Source organism: Scophthalmus maximus, chromosome 16 (assembly GCF_022379125.1).
Source record: "Scophthalmus maximus strain ysfricsl-2021 chromosome 16, ASM2237912v1, whole genome shotgun sequence".
Classification (NCBI taxonomy): domain Eukaryota; kingdom Metazoa; phylum Chordata; class Actinopteri; order Pleuronectiformes; family Scophthalmidae; genus Scophthalmus; species Scophthalmus maximus.
In genome coordinates, this window is record NC_061530.1 from 17,495,001 (window position 1) to 17,514,015 (window position 19,015).

The 19,015-nt window shown below is 50.7% G+C and overlaps 1 protein-coding gene across 4 annotated transcripts in view; it reads left to right on the plus strand.

Annotated features, from left to right (window-relative positions):
- Positions 1–19,015, plus strand: part of sdk2b (sidekick cell adhesion molecule 2b) — a 235,148-nt gene that overhangs the window by 187,655 nt on the left and 28,478 nt on the right. For all 4 annotated transcript variants that reach the window (XM_035613333.2, XM_035613335.2, XM_035613332.2 and 1 more), the window contains exons 8-23: positions 1,858–1,941; positions 2,059–2,253; positions 4,256–4,372; positions 4,687–4,854; positions 5,160–5,262; positions 6,824–7,000; positions 8,398–8,534; positions 9,536–9,683; positions 11,020–11,160; positions 12,052–12,233; positions 12,827–12,942; positions 13,969–14,164; positions 14,836–14,934; positions 16,274–16,465; positions 18,147–18,268; positions 18,387–18,496. In XM_035613333.2, the coding sequence (XP_035469226.1) occupies positions 1,858–1,941; positions 2,059–2,253; positions 4,256–4,372; positions 4,687–4,854; positions 5,160–5,262; positions 6,824–7,000; positions 8,398–8,534; positions 9,536–9,683; positions 11,020–11,160; positions 12,052–12,233; positions 12,827–12,942; positions 13,969–14,164; positions 14,836–14,934; positions 16,274–16,465; positions 18,147–18,268; positions 18,387–18,496 (2,287 nt within the window). The remainder of the gene's footprint in view (positions 1–1,857; positions 1,942–2,058; positions 2,254–4,255; positions 4,373–4,686; positions 4,855–5,159; positions 5,263–6,823; positions 7,001–8,397; positions 8,535–9,535; positions 9,684–11,019; positions 11,161–12,051; positions 12,234–12,826; positions 12,943–13,968; positions 14,165–14,835; positions 14,935–16,273; positions 16,466–18,146; positions 18,269–18,386; positions 18,497–19,015) is intronic.

Consider the following 19,015-nt stretch of genomic DNA (forward strand, 5'->3'; position numbering starts at 1 on the left):
AACACAAATTGGTAAACAATTGCCCTCTTTCAGTGCACATTATAATTATCCCACCAGAGTTCCATAATGACACACACACAACGTGACCGACCTGTAAAGTTAGTGTCTTGTGCCGTTGCCTCATGGTATTGAGTCCCTGGCGCTGTCGATGGCGCTCGCTCTCACACGGACACGCTGACCATCGGCAGCACCGGGTAGAAATCCCGCCCGTGTCGGTGGCCCGCTGAAACATTCATGAAGTTTTTACCGTCCTCGGCAGACGGACGGCATTCCAGCACGAAGTCTGTAGACACCACTTTTTCGCTGTTCACGTGACGAGGGTACAGCAATTTCCAGCAGCAGGCTTAACGTGGCTGATCAGCTCCAAAAGCGAATCATCTGCAGACCCCCTCCCCGGTGATATTCCCACCACGTTTCGTGGAGATATGTCCATGTGTTTTGGAGTTATTTTGTACACACACACACACACACACACACGGACACGGACACGGACACGCTCAGTCTATTTTTCCCTAATTGGACCTAAATTTCCAAAATGAACATCCTGCTGTTTTGAAGAGGACTTGAAACTAGAGACTGAACCATAAACTGCTCAGGAAAAAAAGTTGATGAACGTTATACATCAAGTGAGAAGAGGTGAGTCATTTTCTTACAGACTACGATGAGAAAATGACTTCTTTTTCCAACAAGTGGAGTCGCCCTCTGCTGGCGATTCCAGAGAATACAGGTGTCAGGCACTTCAGCAATGGCTTCATTTTTCCGGACGCGGTGACTACGTCCACTTTTATATACATCACGTCTATGGTCCGTACATATTTAATCAGGCAACACATTGCAGATGCTATCGTTTTTTGTTAAAGTATCAAAATTTGCTCCAAATCAAAACCTCAGTATCTTTCAAAATATGTTCAATTTTCCTTTCACACCTTTTACTCACCTCAGTGTTTTGTGCTTTTCTGCCGTTTTATATATATATATATATTTGATATATATTGAACTTTGGAGCACAATACATTATAATGTTTGTTTTCATCCTTGAACTTTCCCATTTTGCGGCGAAGGTTCACAATGTTTTTTCAAACTCTTCTTCTTATTATTCTGCCTCATTATTCTGCCTTACTAAGGCAGAGAGGAAATATTTGCGCTTTCATATCAGTGTGACAACCTCGAGGGGGGGGGGGGGGGAGAAAAAGCGTTTCAAATGTTTTCTTTTGCTACGTACAGTACATCAAACGCACATGTGTGGGAGTGAACGTAGCATTTAGGCTTTCAGACAAAGGAGTGTGGCATGAAATTGCTACAAATATGAGTCTTCGCGACTGTATGAATCTGGCGCAGGTACAGAATGTCTGCGCGGCGGCGAGGAGGAGGGGGGGGGGGGTGTAAATGATTTAAAAGGGAGAGGAAAACTCACGGCTGGCCTCAAGAAAACTGTTTAATAGCACTGCTCGAGTCACTTTCATTCCATCCCACCGAAAAGCACTTTGATGTCTTCAAGGTTGTGATGTGATTGAAAGCAAACGCCGCGCGGTGAACTTTTCCCTCGAACCGAAGCCCGAGTCTCCTCCTCCCCCCGACGAAGGGCCCAGCCGAAACCATCACACCTCGGCGAAGGCCCGTTTCTTTAAGCTACTGTATAATCTTCTTCCTCCTGTCGTGCATAAATGAACGAGCAATTTGCGGCTCAACAGCGTCGCGTCTAAGTGATGTTCCTCGCAGCCTCCGTCAGTTATTGCTGTTTAACATCACACGTTATCGCTCGGGGTGATTAAAGGCGCGCGTGTGCAAAACGCTTCCTTCTCACTCCGTCAGTTCATCCCCCCCCCCCGTCGCCGCGTCTTCCTCTCTGTCCTCCAGAGCCGCCGCAGTTCATCAAGGAGCCGGAGAAGCACATTACGGCCGAGATGGAGAAGGTGGTGGACATTCCCTGTCAGGCGCGGGGTGAGCGATGTGTCTGTGTGAATGCTGTCTGCGTGTGAAGGGTCCTGTTTGTGAAAATGAACGTGAAATGATTTTTGTGCCGGATGAAACAATGAAACCCCGCCCCCCCTTGTGCAGGAGTGCCGCAGCCGGACATCGTGTGGTACAAGGACGCTTTGCCCATCGACCCGGTGAAGACGCCCAGGTACAGGGTGCTGGTGGGCGGCAGCCTGCAGGTCAACGGCCTCCTGCCCGACGACACGGGGATGTTCCAGTGCTTCGCCAGGAACATGGCGGGAGAAGTGCAGACCAACACGTACCTGGCCGTCACCAGTAAGAGCACCGAGACCACGCGTTCATTTTTTTCGGAACGGGGCTTTGAGAAGACGAAGTCTCCTTTTACCCGCGAGCGCAGTATCTCGGGAACGCCGCGAGGGAGGCCTTTTGAGCTCGGTGCAAACGTTCCCTCGGACTCGAGGACGAATAGATTTCGATTCTAGTGGTCAAAGGTCACCGCGACCAGCACAAGCGTTGTGGGCCTCGTGAATGCGAAAATATCTCAGGCATTGTGAAGGGAGCCCGTTTCACATTCGTGCTTTGCACTCCCAGATGAACCGATTAGAATTTCAGTCAAATAGCAAAGGTGATGAAATGTCAAGGCTGGTGTTCACAAAGCATGTTTCTTTTTTTTGGGGGGGGGGGGTATTCGATATCTCAAGATGAGTGGATTTCTTTAAACGTGGCAGAAAACTTTCACTTGGACTCAAAGATGAACTGATTTAGAATTTGGTGGTCAAAGGTCAAAGGTCGTCACAGAACACGTCTTTGACCTCGTGAACACATTCGACAGAAACGTTCGCTTGCACGTTGACTCAAAGATGAAGTGATTCGCTTTCGGTAGCGAGAGGTCAAATGTCAAGCGGGTTGTGACCTCGTGCGTGTTTCTTTTTCTTTCTTTTTTTTTGCATCTTGATTTTGGCGAGGAGGGAATTTCGTCACATTTTTGCAGAAACTTCCACTCGGACACAAAACTTCAAGGTCACCGCGACCTCAGATTCTTTGAACGCTGGCACAAACACACACGCAGAATGGGTCAAAGGTCAAGGTCACTGCGAACCTTACAAAACGTGCTTTTGGTCGTAAGTCAAGAAAATTGATATGCTAGATGATAAAATTCAAAGTTAAAGGTCAACTTTACCGCGACAGCACAATGTTTCTTCCACGCAAACATAACTCGGGGACAGAAGGGGAGGCTCCGGTCATATGTCCTGCAATGACAAATTAATATATAATATATATTGGCTTTCTGTCTGCGCTTTTAACTCTGCTGAATCTTTCTACGTGACCTGACACTCCTGTCGACACCGATGAAGTTTACATCGCCACCGAAAAAAGACTCACGGACATATTTTCCGCCCATCTCTCTCTCTCGCCACCTTGGTGTAACACCTTTTTTCGTTGCTGTTGTTGCTGCTTTTGTTTTTCCCGAGCACGTGTCCCTCTGCAGAAATGTTCACATCACGGCTAGTTCCACCCGAGCTGCTCGACCACTTTTCTGACGCCTCATTTTCTTCACTTAGTCTCAGCTCCCGCCGCCGCCGCCGCCGCTGCGCACCGCGCCGCGTTATCGGAATTCATGACGTTCTCTCTCCTTCTACGTCCGCCTCTCTCTTTCTCCGGCGCTCCCTGACGCCGGCTGCTCTTCCCCTCCTTCTTCCCACATCTAATCTCATCATCTCTGCTCACTTTTTTTTCTTTCCCGAAAACATTAACGTCGCCACTTCTCCCCTCTGTCCTGAGCTCAGCGCTGCTCCCGTGACAGACTCCCTCCTCCTCCTCCTCCTCCTCCTCCTCCTCCTCCGTTCCCTGCGGGGAGTGATACAGTTTTCTGTCATCCTATAAAAGCTGTGATTTATTGCCCATCGCAGATAGGGATTTTAGTTATCTACATATTGCCTTCTCTCTCTCCGCCTGCGCTGCCATTTCCTTGCCTCCTCTCCCTGTATGCACTATATCTCTGTGGGTGCAGAAAAATAGGAAGATAGACCGGCAGCAGACGGTTATTGGCACCGAGGTGAAGGCTGTGTCAATCCGCGAGGAATTAGCGGGACAAAGCATCGACTAAACACCGGGGCGCAGCAGACTGCCGCTTACAAGGAATACGTTTGAAGTGGGGTTCTGCCAGATGCGGTTATTCTCTCGTCTCTATAACCCGCTTACCTGCTCTCGTTACTGTGCTGAGCTCTCTCTTTTTTTTTCTTCTTCTTCTACGTGTGTGTGTGCGTGTGTGTGTGTGTGCGTGTGCGTGTGCGTGTGTGTGTTTGTCTTCCCTCAGGCATCGCCCCGAACATCACAGCCGGACCCTCCGACAGCACGGTGATTGACGGCATGTCAGTCATCCTGCACTGCGAGACCTCCGGTGCTCCGAGGCCGGCTATCACCTGGCAGAAAGGTCTCACGCACACGCACACGCACACGCACACACGCACACACACCTCAGGGATTAAGACGTCTGTTGTCTTTTACACACGGGGCTATAGTTTGCCGTGGCTTAGCCAATGAAGCCTGATTGGATTCCTTTCCCGGGATCTACTCTGCGCCCGACTGTTCATGTTTGCATCCCAATTGCAGATCAAGGAACCGCCGTCCTTGTTTTTTTCCTCCACAATCCCTCTATTAACTCATGTCCTCTCTCATCCGTTTGTCTTTCCCCCCCCTTCCTCCTCCTCCTCCTCTTCCTCCTCCTCCTCCTCACACTCCTCACAGGTGAGCGCGTGCTGGCCAGCGGCTCGGTCCAGCTGCCCAGGTTCACCCTGCTGGAGTCGGGCAGCCTGCTCATCTCGCCCTCGCACATCTCCGACGCCGGCACCTACACGTGCATGGCGAGCAACTCGCGGGGCATCGACGAGGCGTCCGCCGACCTCGTGGTCTGGGGTGGGTGTGCCGGGAGCCCAGCTCAATTCCTTCAAACGCGCTTTAGCGGCGCGCCTCATCAAGAGGCGTGTCTGCGTAGCAGAGGTGGAGGGACAAAGGCGTTTTTGCTGCATGATGATAAATCTGCACTTGGTCGTCGGGGTGTTTCTTTGCAAGAAGCCGCCAAGGAGCAAAATACAAAACAGCAGCGTGTCGTCTCGACTGTCATCGGTTTCCCAAAAGTTTCTTTCATTGTTGTCTTCTCTTTCGCTCACTTTAATCAGCTCTCACTCTCCCGTCTTTCTTCTTCCCCTCTGTCGGCACAGCTCGCACACGGATAAACACGCCCCCGCAGGACCAGAGTGTCATCAAAGGAACCAAAGCCATCATGACCTGCGGGGTCACGCACGACCCCAGCGTAACTGTGAGGTGAGGCCACGCTGAGTCTATGATTTACACTGGGGGTTCTCTTCATTTGCACTTTGGGCTAGAACGCACCGTTTGTGTCGTAAGTGCTTCACAATGAGAGACACAAAAAGGCAATGAAGTCTAGACGTAATAAAGGGGTGTAAAGACCAAAGAAAGAGAAATGGAGTCAGATATTGAGCTGCTTCTTAAAAGATAAACGCTGTGTTTTTCTCACTGTCAGTGAATGAAAAGACCAAAAACCGACAGCGTGTTATCCATCTCCCCGTATTTTCTTTATTTCATTTTCAACAAAGTAATTCCCTAAAGATAGAAGGGCACTGTCGTCTTTTTAGCAAATGTTACCTACGGAAGTGTAAGTAGTGCATTTATTAGGGACTATTGACTATTTGGGGCGGCGGGACAGGGTGTGTGAATTATGTTTTTTTTTCATATTTTTTGGGGGGGAATAACAATGAAGCTCTGTGGCACAGAGGTGTAACCGGGACACATTCGTCGTTTGTTTTTTTGATTCATAGGATTCTGTAATAACTACAGAAATCTAGAAAGGTATCCACAATGGCCACCGATCAAAAAGACCCCGCTTTCAGAGCAAGCAGCAGAAAACCATCGCGCGCTTTGGTTCTCCGAGCCCCGAGCCCTCCCGATAAAGCCCACCGGGTCACTCTGCCGTGATTGGTCAACCGCTTCCGGCACGTGTAGGAAGTGTCATGCTGCGTTCCATCATACCTCGGAACCAGGACGCGGCGGTGATTGTTCCTTTGTCCGGACTCCGAGGGGCGTTCCGGTTGCAATTTCCGACTCGGAGGCCGTAACTCCGATGAACCCGAGGCATAATGGACCTGATATCACGACGCTTAAGCGTCGGCCCGACTACTGGCGTGGCGTTTCAGGAGCTCCGGGGGGGTTTTCTGTCAGGGAGACGACTTCCCCTCCCAGCGTTGGGCTTTTTAACTTTGCATTCACACAAAAAAAAGAACCCCCCTATACAACACACTGGAGGAAAGGAAAACCACCGCTGCTGTGCTCGCGCTCCCCAAACGAGACATGTAAGGTTTCCCCCACGTGAACAGAAAACTGTGTCTGTGCAAAAAAAGCAAACGCCCGTAAATGCACAGTCTATTCAGTCGAGCGCCGACGTGCACGGAGGCCCCGAAAGAAAGGCTTTGGCGGCAACGATGAAAATAGCTCGCCGATAACATTCCTCTCAGATTTGCGGCGGGACAAAAAGACGGACGCGAAAAAGCTCGGTGAAGAGTTGAGCCAACCCCGTCTGAAGCTGACATGCGCGTGCACATTCCCACGTTCCCTGTTGAGGACGTACGCCAGGCTTTGATATGACAGAATTAATATTTCACAATGTGGGGTTTTTTTTGGTTCATGCACAGGTTTTTCTTTCTTTCACCCCAGCAAAAGAAATCTCTTCAAATAAATAAAATACAGGCAGCTGCAGTTCTCCAGAATTTAATTGCCGCCACCTTTTTTAAAAAATTGATGTTGATCACGACCTCGCCATCGACAGCGCGGCGTGACTGACGCGGCCTATTTTGTCTTTTTTTCCCAGGCACGTCTGGGACAAAGAGGGCTCGGTCATCAACGTGCAGTCCATTCCCCGCATGCGGCTGGACGCCGACGGCACGCTGCACATCTCGCAGACCTGGTCGGGCGACATAGGCACGTACACGTGCAGGGTCACCTCGGTGGGCGGCAACGACTCCCACAGCGCACACCTCCGTGTCAGGTGAGAACCCGGTCCTCCTCCCCCCCCCGTCCATCGCTCGCCCCGGCTGTCTTGTTTCCTTCCTCTTGCCCTTCCTCCCTTTTCCCCTCACACTCTTGTTTCTCCGGTATCCTCCGGTGCCAAGACACGAGCAGAAACATGTTCTCTGAAGCCTGACAGTGTGTACACAGACACATGTACACACACTCACACACACACACACACACACACACACACACACACACACAAGCAAGAGCCCGACACAATTGCTCTTACCACCACCACCATGCCTTTCGCTGCCTGTTCTTATTGACACCTCTGACTCATTTCCACTTAAATGACGCCTGTTCTTCCTCACCTTCCCTGTCCTCACTCTCACCCGTCACACTTGCAGCCCCAGGGGACACACCGCCTCCTCCTCGGTCCTCAATGTGTGATGCTATACACGCTCACGCACACACACACACTCACACACACACACACACACACACACACACACACACACACACACAAACTTGTACTCATACAAACACTCATTATTCTTCTTCTTTTTTCCTCCACCAAAAACTTTTCCCCCGGTACTGTTGTACTTTTGCACACACACACACGCACACACACACGCACACACAAACACACTCACGCACACACACTCACGCACACACACACACACACACGCACACACACACGCACACACAAACACACTCACGCACACACACACACACTCACGCACACACACACACACACACTCACGCACACACACACACACGCACACACAAACACACGCACACACACACACACACTCACGCACACACACACACACGCACACACACGCACACACAAACACACTCACGCACACACACACAGTCACTGCGGCAAAGGCGAATTTGATTTGAATGGGACCAAACTTTCCGTTTGACAAACTGACTGATTGTTTTTGTCTCTCCGTGTCGGGCCGTCTCGTTGGCTCGCTGCCTCTCCACTGAGCTACAGTCTGTATTCGTCCGCCGCCGCCGCCGCCGCGAGGTTTTATCTATCAATCGGCCCCCGCGCTTATCAGAATTTACGGCCGAATGAATTAACGATCCCCGCCACCGGCCCCCATTCGTTCACGTCTCTGTGCATTTTCCCCGCTATCCGTCTCCTTCCGCCTTTCAATCCTTGCCCCGTTTTTCCCCTCCCCTCCGGTGTTATCTATCTCTTTCTGTTTGCCCGTGTGTCCGTCTTGACAAGGGGGCCGTCCCCGCCGCCTTGTCTCGTCACCTATCTAAACCCGACTCTCCGTAACAAGACATCAAGCTTTACTTGGTTTCACAAAATGCTGTGTTAAACTCTCCCGCGTCCCCGTGGAGGGTTTGGAGATTCTTTTATTCATGGAAGTTGTCGTGCCGTCCGCCCCCCCCCCCCCGTCCCCCCCGCAGGCAGCTGCCCCACGCCCCAGAGAACCCCACCGCTCTGCTGAGCGCGTCCGAGAAGAGAGCCATCGACCTGGCCTGGGCCAAGCCTTTCGACGGCAACAGTCCGCTCATACGCTACATCCTGGAGGTTTCTGAGAACAGTAAGTCTTCTTCCTTCTCTTTTCTCGTCTCCCTCGGCTGTGCCTGCCCTCGCTGATCACGCGCCTTCAAGACGCAGAGCAGAGGATATTTATAATGCATGGGGGGGTTCGGGAGACTCGGTTCATGGGATCGATGCCGCGGCAATGAGGGAAAAAGACATTTAATGTTGCTTCTTTCGTGTTTTTTTTTTTTTTTTTCATGCAGCCTGCAGACAGTGGGGCTTTCTTTCACCCGTAGAGCAGATATAGCAAAGAACTCACAAAAGGAATTTGAAAGCATGATCAATAAAGCTGCCTTTCGCACATGCACTGAATATTTTTCTGAACTTCTCCGGAGGGGCTGCACGTGACGACGCAACGTTCCTGCAAATGTTGCCCCTTGCACATTATTCAGATGACTATTATTCATATTCACATTATTATTATTAGTCATTTCCTGGCCGGCCCCCACGGGTAAAATTTTACCGGAAAATATCCGAGTGAACCCGGAACAGCGGGAAAATCTCCGGAAGATTCTGAGAAATGTCCCGCTGCGTTTCCTTCATATGTGAACGGCATCTCCGGAGAAAAGGTGTCCGGGCCCAGTTTTTCCGGGGCATTTTCCAAACACGGCGCAAGCCGAGACTTATTACGAATGTCCATCATTGCTTTTTGATCTTAATTGGAAAACATAAGCTGCAGTCGTTTTCCATTAAAAGATGTCACAGGTATGTAGAACGGAACCGAGCTCGTCAGCACATCCAATGCTTTTAATGCTTTTATGGTTTTTTTTAATGAATCAGAATTTTAAAAATGTGACCCGCCATGACAAAATGATTGGAGGCATGAAAGTGAAAAAAAATCCCTTCTGATTATGAGTGAAATTACTAGGAATGTTTGATTCCCTTTGAAGTGATGTTAAGGTGAATAGTTAACATGGCAATGAGCGATATCCGCGTACGTGTACGAACAAGGTGTAAGATTTCATTTTCCTTTCTTTTCTATTCTTTTTTTGCCCCCAGATGCTCCGTGGGCCGTCCTGCTGGCCAACATCGAGCCGGAGTCCAAGGCGGTGACGGTCAACGGTTTGATCCCGGCGCGCTCCTATCAGTTCCGCCTCTGCGCCGTTAATGATGTGGGGAAGGGGCAGTTCAGCAAGGAGACGGAGCGGTGAGACGTCACACAATGAGCTGCATGAATTCACCTCCACATTCACGGAGGAGGAAGAGGAGGAGGAGGAAGAGGGCGAGGGGGAGGAGGGGGAGGGGGAGGAAGAGGGCAAGGAGGACGAGGGGGAGGAAGAGGAGGGGGAGGAGGAGGAAGAGGGCGAGGGGGAGGAGGGGGAGGGGGAGGAAGAGGGGGAGGAGGAGGAGGAGGAAGAGGGCAAGGAGGACGAGGGGGAGGAGGAGGGCGTGGAGGAGGAGGGAGGAGGAGGAGGGGGAGGGGGAGGAGGAAGAGGAGGAGGAGCAGGAGGGCGAGGAGGAAGAGGAGGAGGAGGAGGGCGAGGGGGAGGAAGAGGAGGAGGAGGAGGAGGAGGGGGAGGAGGAAGAGGAGGAGGAGGAGGAGGGGGAGGAGGAAGAGGAGGAGAAGGAGGAGGAAGAGGAGGAGGAGGAGGAGGAGGGGTAGGAGGAGGAGGAGGAGGAGGAGAAGGAGAAGGAGGAGGAGGAGGGCGAAGAGGAGGAGGAGGAGGGGTAGGAGGGGGTATAGCAGGCTTCTTTTCTTTCTTTTTTTTTTATCCAGATCCGCCGAAACATTCCTCGGAGGTACGACTCATTAGCGCATTGTTTAGCGAGAGCTGAAAGAGAAAAGACGGAAGAATCACCCGGAGCCGGGTCTGAGCGGTTGTTACGGGGCAGTTCATTGTGTTCGCGGAATCCGTTTCCCAGACAGCCGGTCTTGACTGATCCCTTCAGTCGAGAGTCAGCAAGGAGGGATGTACATGTAAAGCCTGCCGGAGAGGACACACACACACACACACACTCACACACACACACGGACACACACGGACACACACGGACACACACGGACACACACGGACACACACGGACACATGCAAACACACTTTCACACAAACAAACGCCTGTTCGCTCTCACACTTCTGAAAGCCCCGGGGGGGGGGGGGGGGGGGGGGGGGGTTTAGGGTTTGAGGTGAGATGAGGTTTGGCCTCTCGTTGGCCTCACTGCTTCCCAGACACTCAGGGTGTTTGGTTGGTTTGACGTACAGTACACTACGGTACAACCGGCCTCAATGGCCGAGGCATCCGACCACTTACTCAGATGTGGTGTTGAGGCGTTTCACATATTTCGGAGGCCAATTTAGCAATGAAAAGGGAAAAGATCGGCGCTTTTGACAAAGGAGATGAAATGGTCAGAATTAATTGAGAAGGGAAAAAGGGAGGATTTTTGTTATTTCACAGATATTTGGCTTTAAATTGATTCGCTTCATTAAAATGTTCTTTTAAATCCTGCTGGTGTCTCCTCCCCTCCTCCTCTCTGTGCGCGACAGTGTCTCTCTCCCGGAGGAGTCCCCCAGCGCTCCTCCCCAGAACGTCATCGCCAGCGGTCGGACCAACCAGTCCATCATGATCCAGTGGCAGCCCCCGCCGGAAAGCCACCAGAACGGCATCCTCAGGGGCTACACCATCCGGTGAGGACCGACCCCCCCCCCCCCCCCCGCCCGGTTACCTGTCGCACATTTCTAACTTTTCATGTTGCATGTTGCACGTGTTAGTTTTGCTCATCGTGAAGGAAAGGTGAGGTCTAAACTGCTGATATCTTAAAGAAAAGATTAGTTTATTTGTCTCTTGGCTGATTTCATTCGTCATTTGTGACCTGGAAATTTGTGTTTGCACGTGAAAAGTTATAAAGAAACTGTGAAGCTGAGCATCTCCGCAACACACAAACCCTCCCGCCACCGCTCGGATCTCAGTCCCATCGTCTTAAAATCAAACGCGGCGCGTCGTTCCCCACGGTGTCACAATTAAAAACCGTCCTCCAGCTTGACGGAAAAGATGGATTTTTGATGACTGGTTTTGACTTCAGAAAAACTTTTATTGACTCCAATGCAGAGAGTCAGCAATATGCCAAGCTGAGTGTAAATCGTGTAAACATGTAATTAGTTTGGTTTTCAGTTAGTCCCCTTTATTTATTCCATCCAAATGAAACAGCAGGTGTTTTCCAGACAACAGTCGGTGCTGTCAGGGGCTTTTAATTGCTTCTTTCCGTTTTTTTAAAGACATGTTTTTGCTGGTGCTTTGTCTCCCCCTAGCAGGGGACCGGTCGTACTGCAAGTCTTGACTCCAGCAAAATAAATAAAAAAGAAGAGAACTGTTCTCTCTTTGTCGTTGGAACAATCTGAACCGTTCAGTTTGTTTCAAATGTGTGTGTGTGTGTGTGTGTGTGTGTGTGTGTGTGTGTGTGTGTGTGTGTGTGTGTGTGTGTGTGTGTGTGTGTGTGTGTGTGTGTGTGTGTGTGTGTGCGTGCGTGCGTGCGTGCGTGCGTGCGTGCGTGCGTGCGTGCGTGCGTGCGTGTGTGTCAGGTACCGCCTCACCGGCCTGCCCGTCGACTACCAGATCAAGAACATCACCAGCCCGGACGTGACCAACCTGCTGCTGGAGGACCTCATCATCTGGACCAACTACGAGATCGAGGTGGCCGCCTACAACGGGGCGGGTTTGGGCACGTTCAGCCACAAGGTCACGGAGTGGACGCTGCAGGGAGGTGAGCGCTCGGATATCGGACGCGCTGGATAAGGGTGATAAATGAGCACGAGAGGAGCTGCAAGTATCGATTATTTTTAAAAGGCCACCTATTTCAGTCTGGCTTTTAGAAGTTTATGGTTTCATTGTTTATAATTGTGCTCTCGCCATATTTACATTTATTGACCTTTTACTATCTTAGTATAATTTATTTTGTCTCGTACTTCGTAATTTTGTTCATTGTTGTTTTTATTGCTTGATTTGATTTATTCTTTCTTTCATTTCATTTAAAACAATCTTTTATTAACTGAATTACCCTTGTTTTGTTGTCGTCTTTTCAGTTATTGATCGTTTTGGTGCATTAGTCTCTAAATCCGAGTTTTTTATTTCACCTCTAACATCTAATGAATTTGATTTGATTGGATTTGAAAGTTGCTGTGAAGACAGAGTTTGATCGATTTGATCTGCCCTGACCTGTGCAGCGCCGATCAATACTGACATCGAAATAGATGCAGGTGGACTCGCGGCAGCAGCAAAGTGACAGCCTGCGCTCTCACACCTTTCTTTCATCCCCATCTCTCTCCTCCCTCCCTCCCTCCTCTTGCACCGTCCCAGTGCCCACCATCGCCCCCGGCAACGTGCAGGCCGAGGCGGTCAACTCCACGACCATCCGCTTCACGTGGACGGCGCCCAACCCCCAGTTCATCAACGGCATCAACCAGGGCTACAAGGTCAGTTCAACGGCATCAACCAGGGCTACAAGGTCAGTTCCGCCGCTTCCATCGACGGAACTGTCGATGGAAGCGATGGACACGGTTCTCTCCCCATTTGTCAGGCGGAGGTCATTCTCTTTAGCCTCGCGACCATTTTTCACATGTTTTCTTGTGACGCCGTGCGGCACGTAATGATGGATTTTTTTTGTCATGGCCTCTCTCGACCGCAGTCCGTCTCTCCGTCTCCCACAGTACGTACACTTCACGGGAACACGTGTAGCGCACGGGGGAATCGCAAAGCCACGTACATAAAGTAGTTCTGTTTCCCCCGCCCAATCTATTGAGACGTAATTGTGTCATTGAGGGTTTTCTTTTTTCTTTTTTTACAATGGCGCTTACTCAGCTGGATTGAGAGGGGGGGGGGGGGGGGGGGGTCACTGTGCAAACCCAATCTGAATTTCAAATACCACCTTTTTCCTCCGGGTAGAGAATTAAGCGGCGGTGACAGAGACAAAAGGAGGAATGGAGGAAGTGAAGGGTGAAAGTAAGAGAGAAGAGAAAGAGAGGCAGTCAGTCAAAGTGTCTGTCTGTCTGACATCCTCTTGCCAACTCTTCACTTCCCCGGAAGCTCCCCCGCACTACTCCTGCAGACGGACCCAACTGAGCTGCCACTGGGACTCATTAGCTCAGCAGCTCATTGGTCGGTCCCGGTCGCCATTCGTGTGAGCCGTACGTTCTGCAATCAACACGCGTCCTCCTGAGCTTTAACTCTCGGCGTGGAGCTACCCAGTCATTCCCACTTCAGGGCATCTCTCCATAATCTATGTGCGGGAGCTACGGTGCCAAGAATCTCCTCGGAGTGGGCTCGGGAATACCGCGGGGAGACACGACTGTTAGTTTCCGCGATAATAAATGTGCGAGAGTCATTACAGAAAAAAAAAAAGAAAATGATTAGCTGCTCTATTTCTGGCTGTCTGGGTTATTTTTCTTCACACAAATTAATTTTGGTTGTCTTTCTTTCTTTTCTTTCTTTCTTTTTTACAGTTGCTGGCCTGGGAGCCCGCCAAAGACGAGCACGTCGCCATGGTGACGGTGCGGCCCAACTTCCAGGACAGCGTCCACGTGGGCTACGTGACGGGCCTGAAGAAGTTCACCGAGTACCACACGTCGGCGCTGTGCTTCACCACGCCGGGGGACGGCCCCCGCAGCTCGCCCAGGGCCCTGAGGACACACGAGGACAGTGAGTGGCCTCTCTCTCTCTCTCTCTCTCTCTCTCTCTCCCTCTCTCTCTCTCTCTCTCTCTCTCTCTCTCTCTCTCTCTCTCCCTCTCTCTCTCTCCCTCTCTCTCTCTCTCCCTCTCTCTCTCTCTCTCCCTCTCTCTCTCTCCCTCTCCCTCTCTCTCTCTCTCTCTCTCTCTCTCTCTCTCTCCCTCTCTCTCTCTCTCTCTCTCCCTCTCCCTCTCTCTCTCTCTCTCTCTCCCTCTCTCTCTCTCTCTCTCTCTCTCTCTCTCTCTCCCTCTCTCTCTCTCCCTCTCCCTCTCTCTCTCTCTCTCTCTCTCTCTCTCTCTCTCCCTCTCTCTCTCCCGTGGCGTCTCCCGGTAACACGTCCTCCGGGGCGAGATCTATTATTCATGCAGAACAAAATTGTTGAGAAGTGCTAATGAATGAGTCTCTTCCAGCATCCAGCCAGCATCGTTGTAATTGGGATATTAGGTCCCTTAGACTTTATTAGTTTATTCTTTCTTTTCGCCTCTCAACTTGTCATCAAGACAGTTTTCAGACAATGACTTTGTGTTTGTAAAAATGCAAATGCCGTCGTCCGGTTTGCAGCCGACTCCCAATGTTCCGGCCGAAGCGGCTCATTCGCCCGTCGGCGCCATTTGCTCATCACTGGTGTTTTGTCCCCGTCCAGCCCCCGGCGCCGTGGGTCACCTGAGCTTCACCGAGATCCTGGACACCTCGCTCAAGGTCAGCTGGAGCGAGCCGGGCGAGAAGAACGGGGTTCTCACAGGTACAGCTCACTTCCTGTAAATTCCCCAATATATGCCGGCTGGAAAGGGTCTGCGCACGGTGGTATTATTGATTAAAAGCGACCGATCCCACGAGGCAGCACTAAGGTGAAACGGAGACTGGATGGATTGGTTGTAATTCGTTCTTTTTAAGCAGCTGCTTGACCTCAATCAGTGTCCCCCCCCCCCCTGCCGCACGCCAGCTCTGCAGGCGGGTTCGCTTTGTTGTTTTTTGATGTGGGTCGGTGCAGCGACGACCACACGTGGGCCACACGGGATCGTAAAACACCAGACGTACATTTGGCAGCCGTGCACCTGCGTCCCCTTTCCCCCCCAAAGCTCTGCACTATAAATCTGCCTTTAGAAGAAGAAAAAGAAAAAGAAAAAGGCTCTCTTCGTCCAACATAGTCTTTTGTGATCGGAGGAGAAGGATATAGACCTTGATTCATCGTACTTGAAAGGTCTCATCAGTCCCTCAGGGATTAAACCAGTTCGTGTTGCAAATAGGGCTGCAACCTTTTTTTTTTATAATTGATTAATCTGTCGATCATTTTTTTAATCGATTTGTAAAATGTCATAAAATCTGTGTTCTGAATAAAAACTACTTGAACCGATTGATCGATTGTCAAAATAGTTGGCGATTCATTTAGTAGTCGATTACTAATCCATTAACTGTTGCAGCTCCAGTTGCGAATCCAACTAGAGATGCAAAAGGAAGTAAAATACATCTCAAGTACATAAATATTTTGTCTCACCAGGCCAAGGATGTTCAAGCATAATGTCCCTAATGAACGATCTTTCTAGTGAGCCACTTTTTTTCCTTCTATCCCGGTTTAATGCTCTTTACTTCATTCAGTGCATTAATATTCAAGTGTTTACCAAGGTTGAGATTTTCGCAGCATATTGTCGAGTGCTTTTTTCCCCAAAACGTCCGAACGTGCTCGCACATTCCCAGGAGACGAGCACCGGTGTGCCATGTGAAATTATTGATTTGGCGAGAAATGCTGCCTAATGCCTTATGCAATCGCATGAAAAGAGCTGCTGGCCAAGGAGCCAATTGCATTAACTTTGAGTGGGTGAGGATGTGTGTGTGTGTGTGTGTGTGTGTGTGCGTGCGGGGAAGGGAGTGGGCGGGAGGATGTGTGTGTGCGGGGAGGTATAATCACGGCCTGATTAAATTTGCGATATTCAATTTTTGATGAAGTTTATTTAATATTTCAGTTAGCTTGCCCCCGTAGTACAGTGTGCGAGCGGAGGGACGCTACAGTAGTAAAAAAAAAAGAAAAACTGCTGTTCCTCAATTTTTCCTTTAAGAAGATTTGCCGTCTCTGACCGTCCCAGGCTATCGCATTTCGTGGGAGGAGTTCAACCGCACCAACACCAGGGTGACGCACTACCTGCCCAACGTCACGCTGGAGTACAGGGTCACCGGACTCACGGCGCTCACCACCTACACCATCGAGGTGGCGGGCATGACCTCCAAGGGCCAGGGCCAGCTGTCCTCCTCCACCATCTCCTCCGGCGTCCCACCAGGTCAGTGAGCAGCACCGTCGGCACGGATGTTTAAAGGGCCAGTACACCCAAAATGAAAATGAAAAAAAAACACACAGTTCCTTGTCCAGTTTATGAGAAATCTGCCTCCAGATGTCACTATCAACACTTTGCATGAGAAGCATCATCGAAGTTACAGGAAAAAGAGACCAGAGCTGTTTTCAGACATGAACTCCGAACTATCCGGACTTTGCCTTTGCCACATATGGCGAAGGCGGTCAAGAGTCGTTCGGAACATTTCCCGAACGTTCTGTGGCGTCCGCGTAGGATGTGACCGTAACTCTGCTGCGGAAAGGGCGGAGGAAAAGTTCCGGTAAATGCCAGCGGCAACATATACGGATATCTGCGTTCTCACACACACTCCGGACTTCAGCGTCTGAAAGCAGCTCAACATATTCTGTCCTACATTTCCCAAAACTTCTCCGTGGCACCTCATATATGGAGGCTTCCCCCTGCCTCTTAAGTGCCCTCTTTTAAACCCCACATCTTTAACTTGTAATGTTTTTTTTATGTGTTAACCCCCCCCCCCTCTCCTCCTCCTCCTCCTCCTCCTCCTGCATATTTACTGTCTCTCATTGAACTCGGTGAACACACGCGCCGTCGTCTGGCGCCAGACGCGATGAAATCAGACCCCAGTCACCTCAGCCGGGACGGTGAAAATGAAGGATCCCCGACACGTATGTCTTCCCCGCGCGTCCACGAAATAAGAGAAGCACCCCCGCGGGAAACCTCGAGGACAGTCACAGCGTCTTTTATAATGATTTCATATTCGCAAAACAGTGCAATAGAAGTACAATGGCCCGCGTCGATGGCTCGAGCGGCGGCGCTCCGGGAGCCTGGATCGTGAAACCTGTGCCAAAATGGCGGGCCGTTAATCTGAGGGCGGTCCCCACAACGGTGGTTAATCCCTCCGAGTGTGTGTGTGTGTGTGTGTGTGTGTGTGTGTGTTTCGTAAACGCCGATGTGCCTCCTCGATAATCTGTCACGCAAACGATTCCGAGGCGGTAATTTCAACCGCAGTGTGTATGATCCTCATTTCATTAGGGCTGAATAACGCCTGCATTCAAGCAAGAAAGAAAGAAAAAAAAATTGTTGAGCATGCCCACGGGAGTGATTATATCTTTTTAATATTAGCCCCCCCCCCCCAATATGTCACGGCTCTGACGTTAATATCTTCAACTAGGATTTATGTGAACCGCATAACGTGGCTTTGGTTTGTTGTGTTAGGTGTAATGTTTATGTCAAGGGGAGCATTATGGGAGTGGGAATAAAAAACAGAAGAGGAATTAATTATTCAGCGCGGTGGCACTTTCTCACACGTACCTGCCTCGACAGACGGAAACACAAAGACACGCACACTCGAACAAACATTGACACTGAAGCGCGCACAAAATTGCTGAGAACTCGCACATTTTCTCCGAACTGCAAACAGCGGGATATCAGATCGAATCGTACCTCCAGATAACGGCGGCGTAATTGACATTCACGACATTGTCTCCGTCTGCGTTGGGTGAGATTGCCGAGATGTCTGCAGTATCTGTGCGGCCACAGGAGGGTGCTGCTGTGGTGGCTGGGGTCCCCCCCACGCGGAGGGAGAGGCAGCAAACCTCAGGAAACCTGTAGCAGCGTCAGTCATTTCTCCGCCTCTTCCCCCCTCCCACAGAGCTTCCCGGGCCTCCGACCAACATGGCGATCTCCAACATTGGCCCGCGCTCCGTCACCCTGCAGTTCAAGCCCGGGTACGACGGCAAGACGTCCATCTCCCGTTGGCAGGTGGAGGCCCAGGTGAGGGCGCATTTGACCCATTACTCCGTGTTTCTAGGTGTCATTTTTCCGCTCCTTTCCTGTGTTGTGCCTGCTGCTGAACCCACGCGTCCTGTGTCTGTGTCTGTCTCGGCCCCAGGTGGGTGTGGTGGGCGAGAACGAGGACTGGGTGATGGTCCACCAGGTGTCCAACGAGCCCGAGGCGCGCTCCCTAGAAGTGCCTGGTCTCAACCCGTACACCTTCTACAGGTAGACTCACAGGGACTGCGTCTTTTGGTCCGGATGGGCAGTAACAGGAACTCGTGTAAAGAATAACGTAGACGCCCGACAGCCAGCAGTGCACGTGACATGGATAACGAATTGCGCGCGTTTCCAACACCTTCAGAGACTTTTCCACCTCGCCGTCGGTCCGAGGAAATACGATCCCAGCTCTCTCTCCATTTCCTGCAACTAAGCAACCAGAGGCGGACCGCTTCCTGATTGCCACGTTTCTGATGCGGAGATAACGCCCTCGCCTGGTTCCTTTTTTTAGTGAGGAATTATTAGTGAGGACGCAGCCCTGTGTCTGCCTTCATTATATTTTAATTAGCGTCAAGCGAGTGTCAAAAGCTGACAAAGGAATCTGTAAATGAGACCAGACGTAGCCCAGATTCCATCGGTTTCCCAGGGCAGTCGCCCTAAAAAATGGAATTAAATTAAATCAAATTTCTTACAAACTTAATAAGCGTCACGGCAACAAATGGTGCACATGTAGTTTAATACACAGAA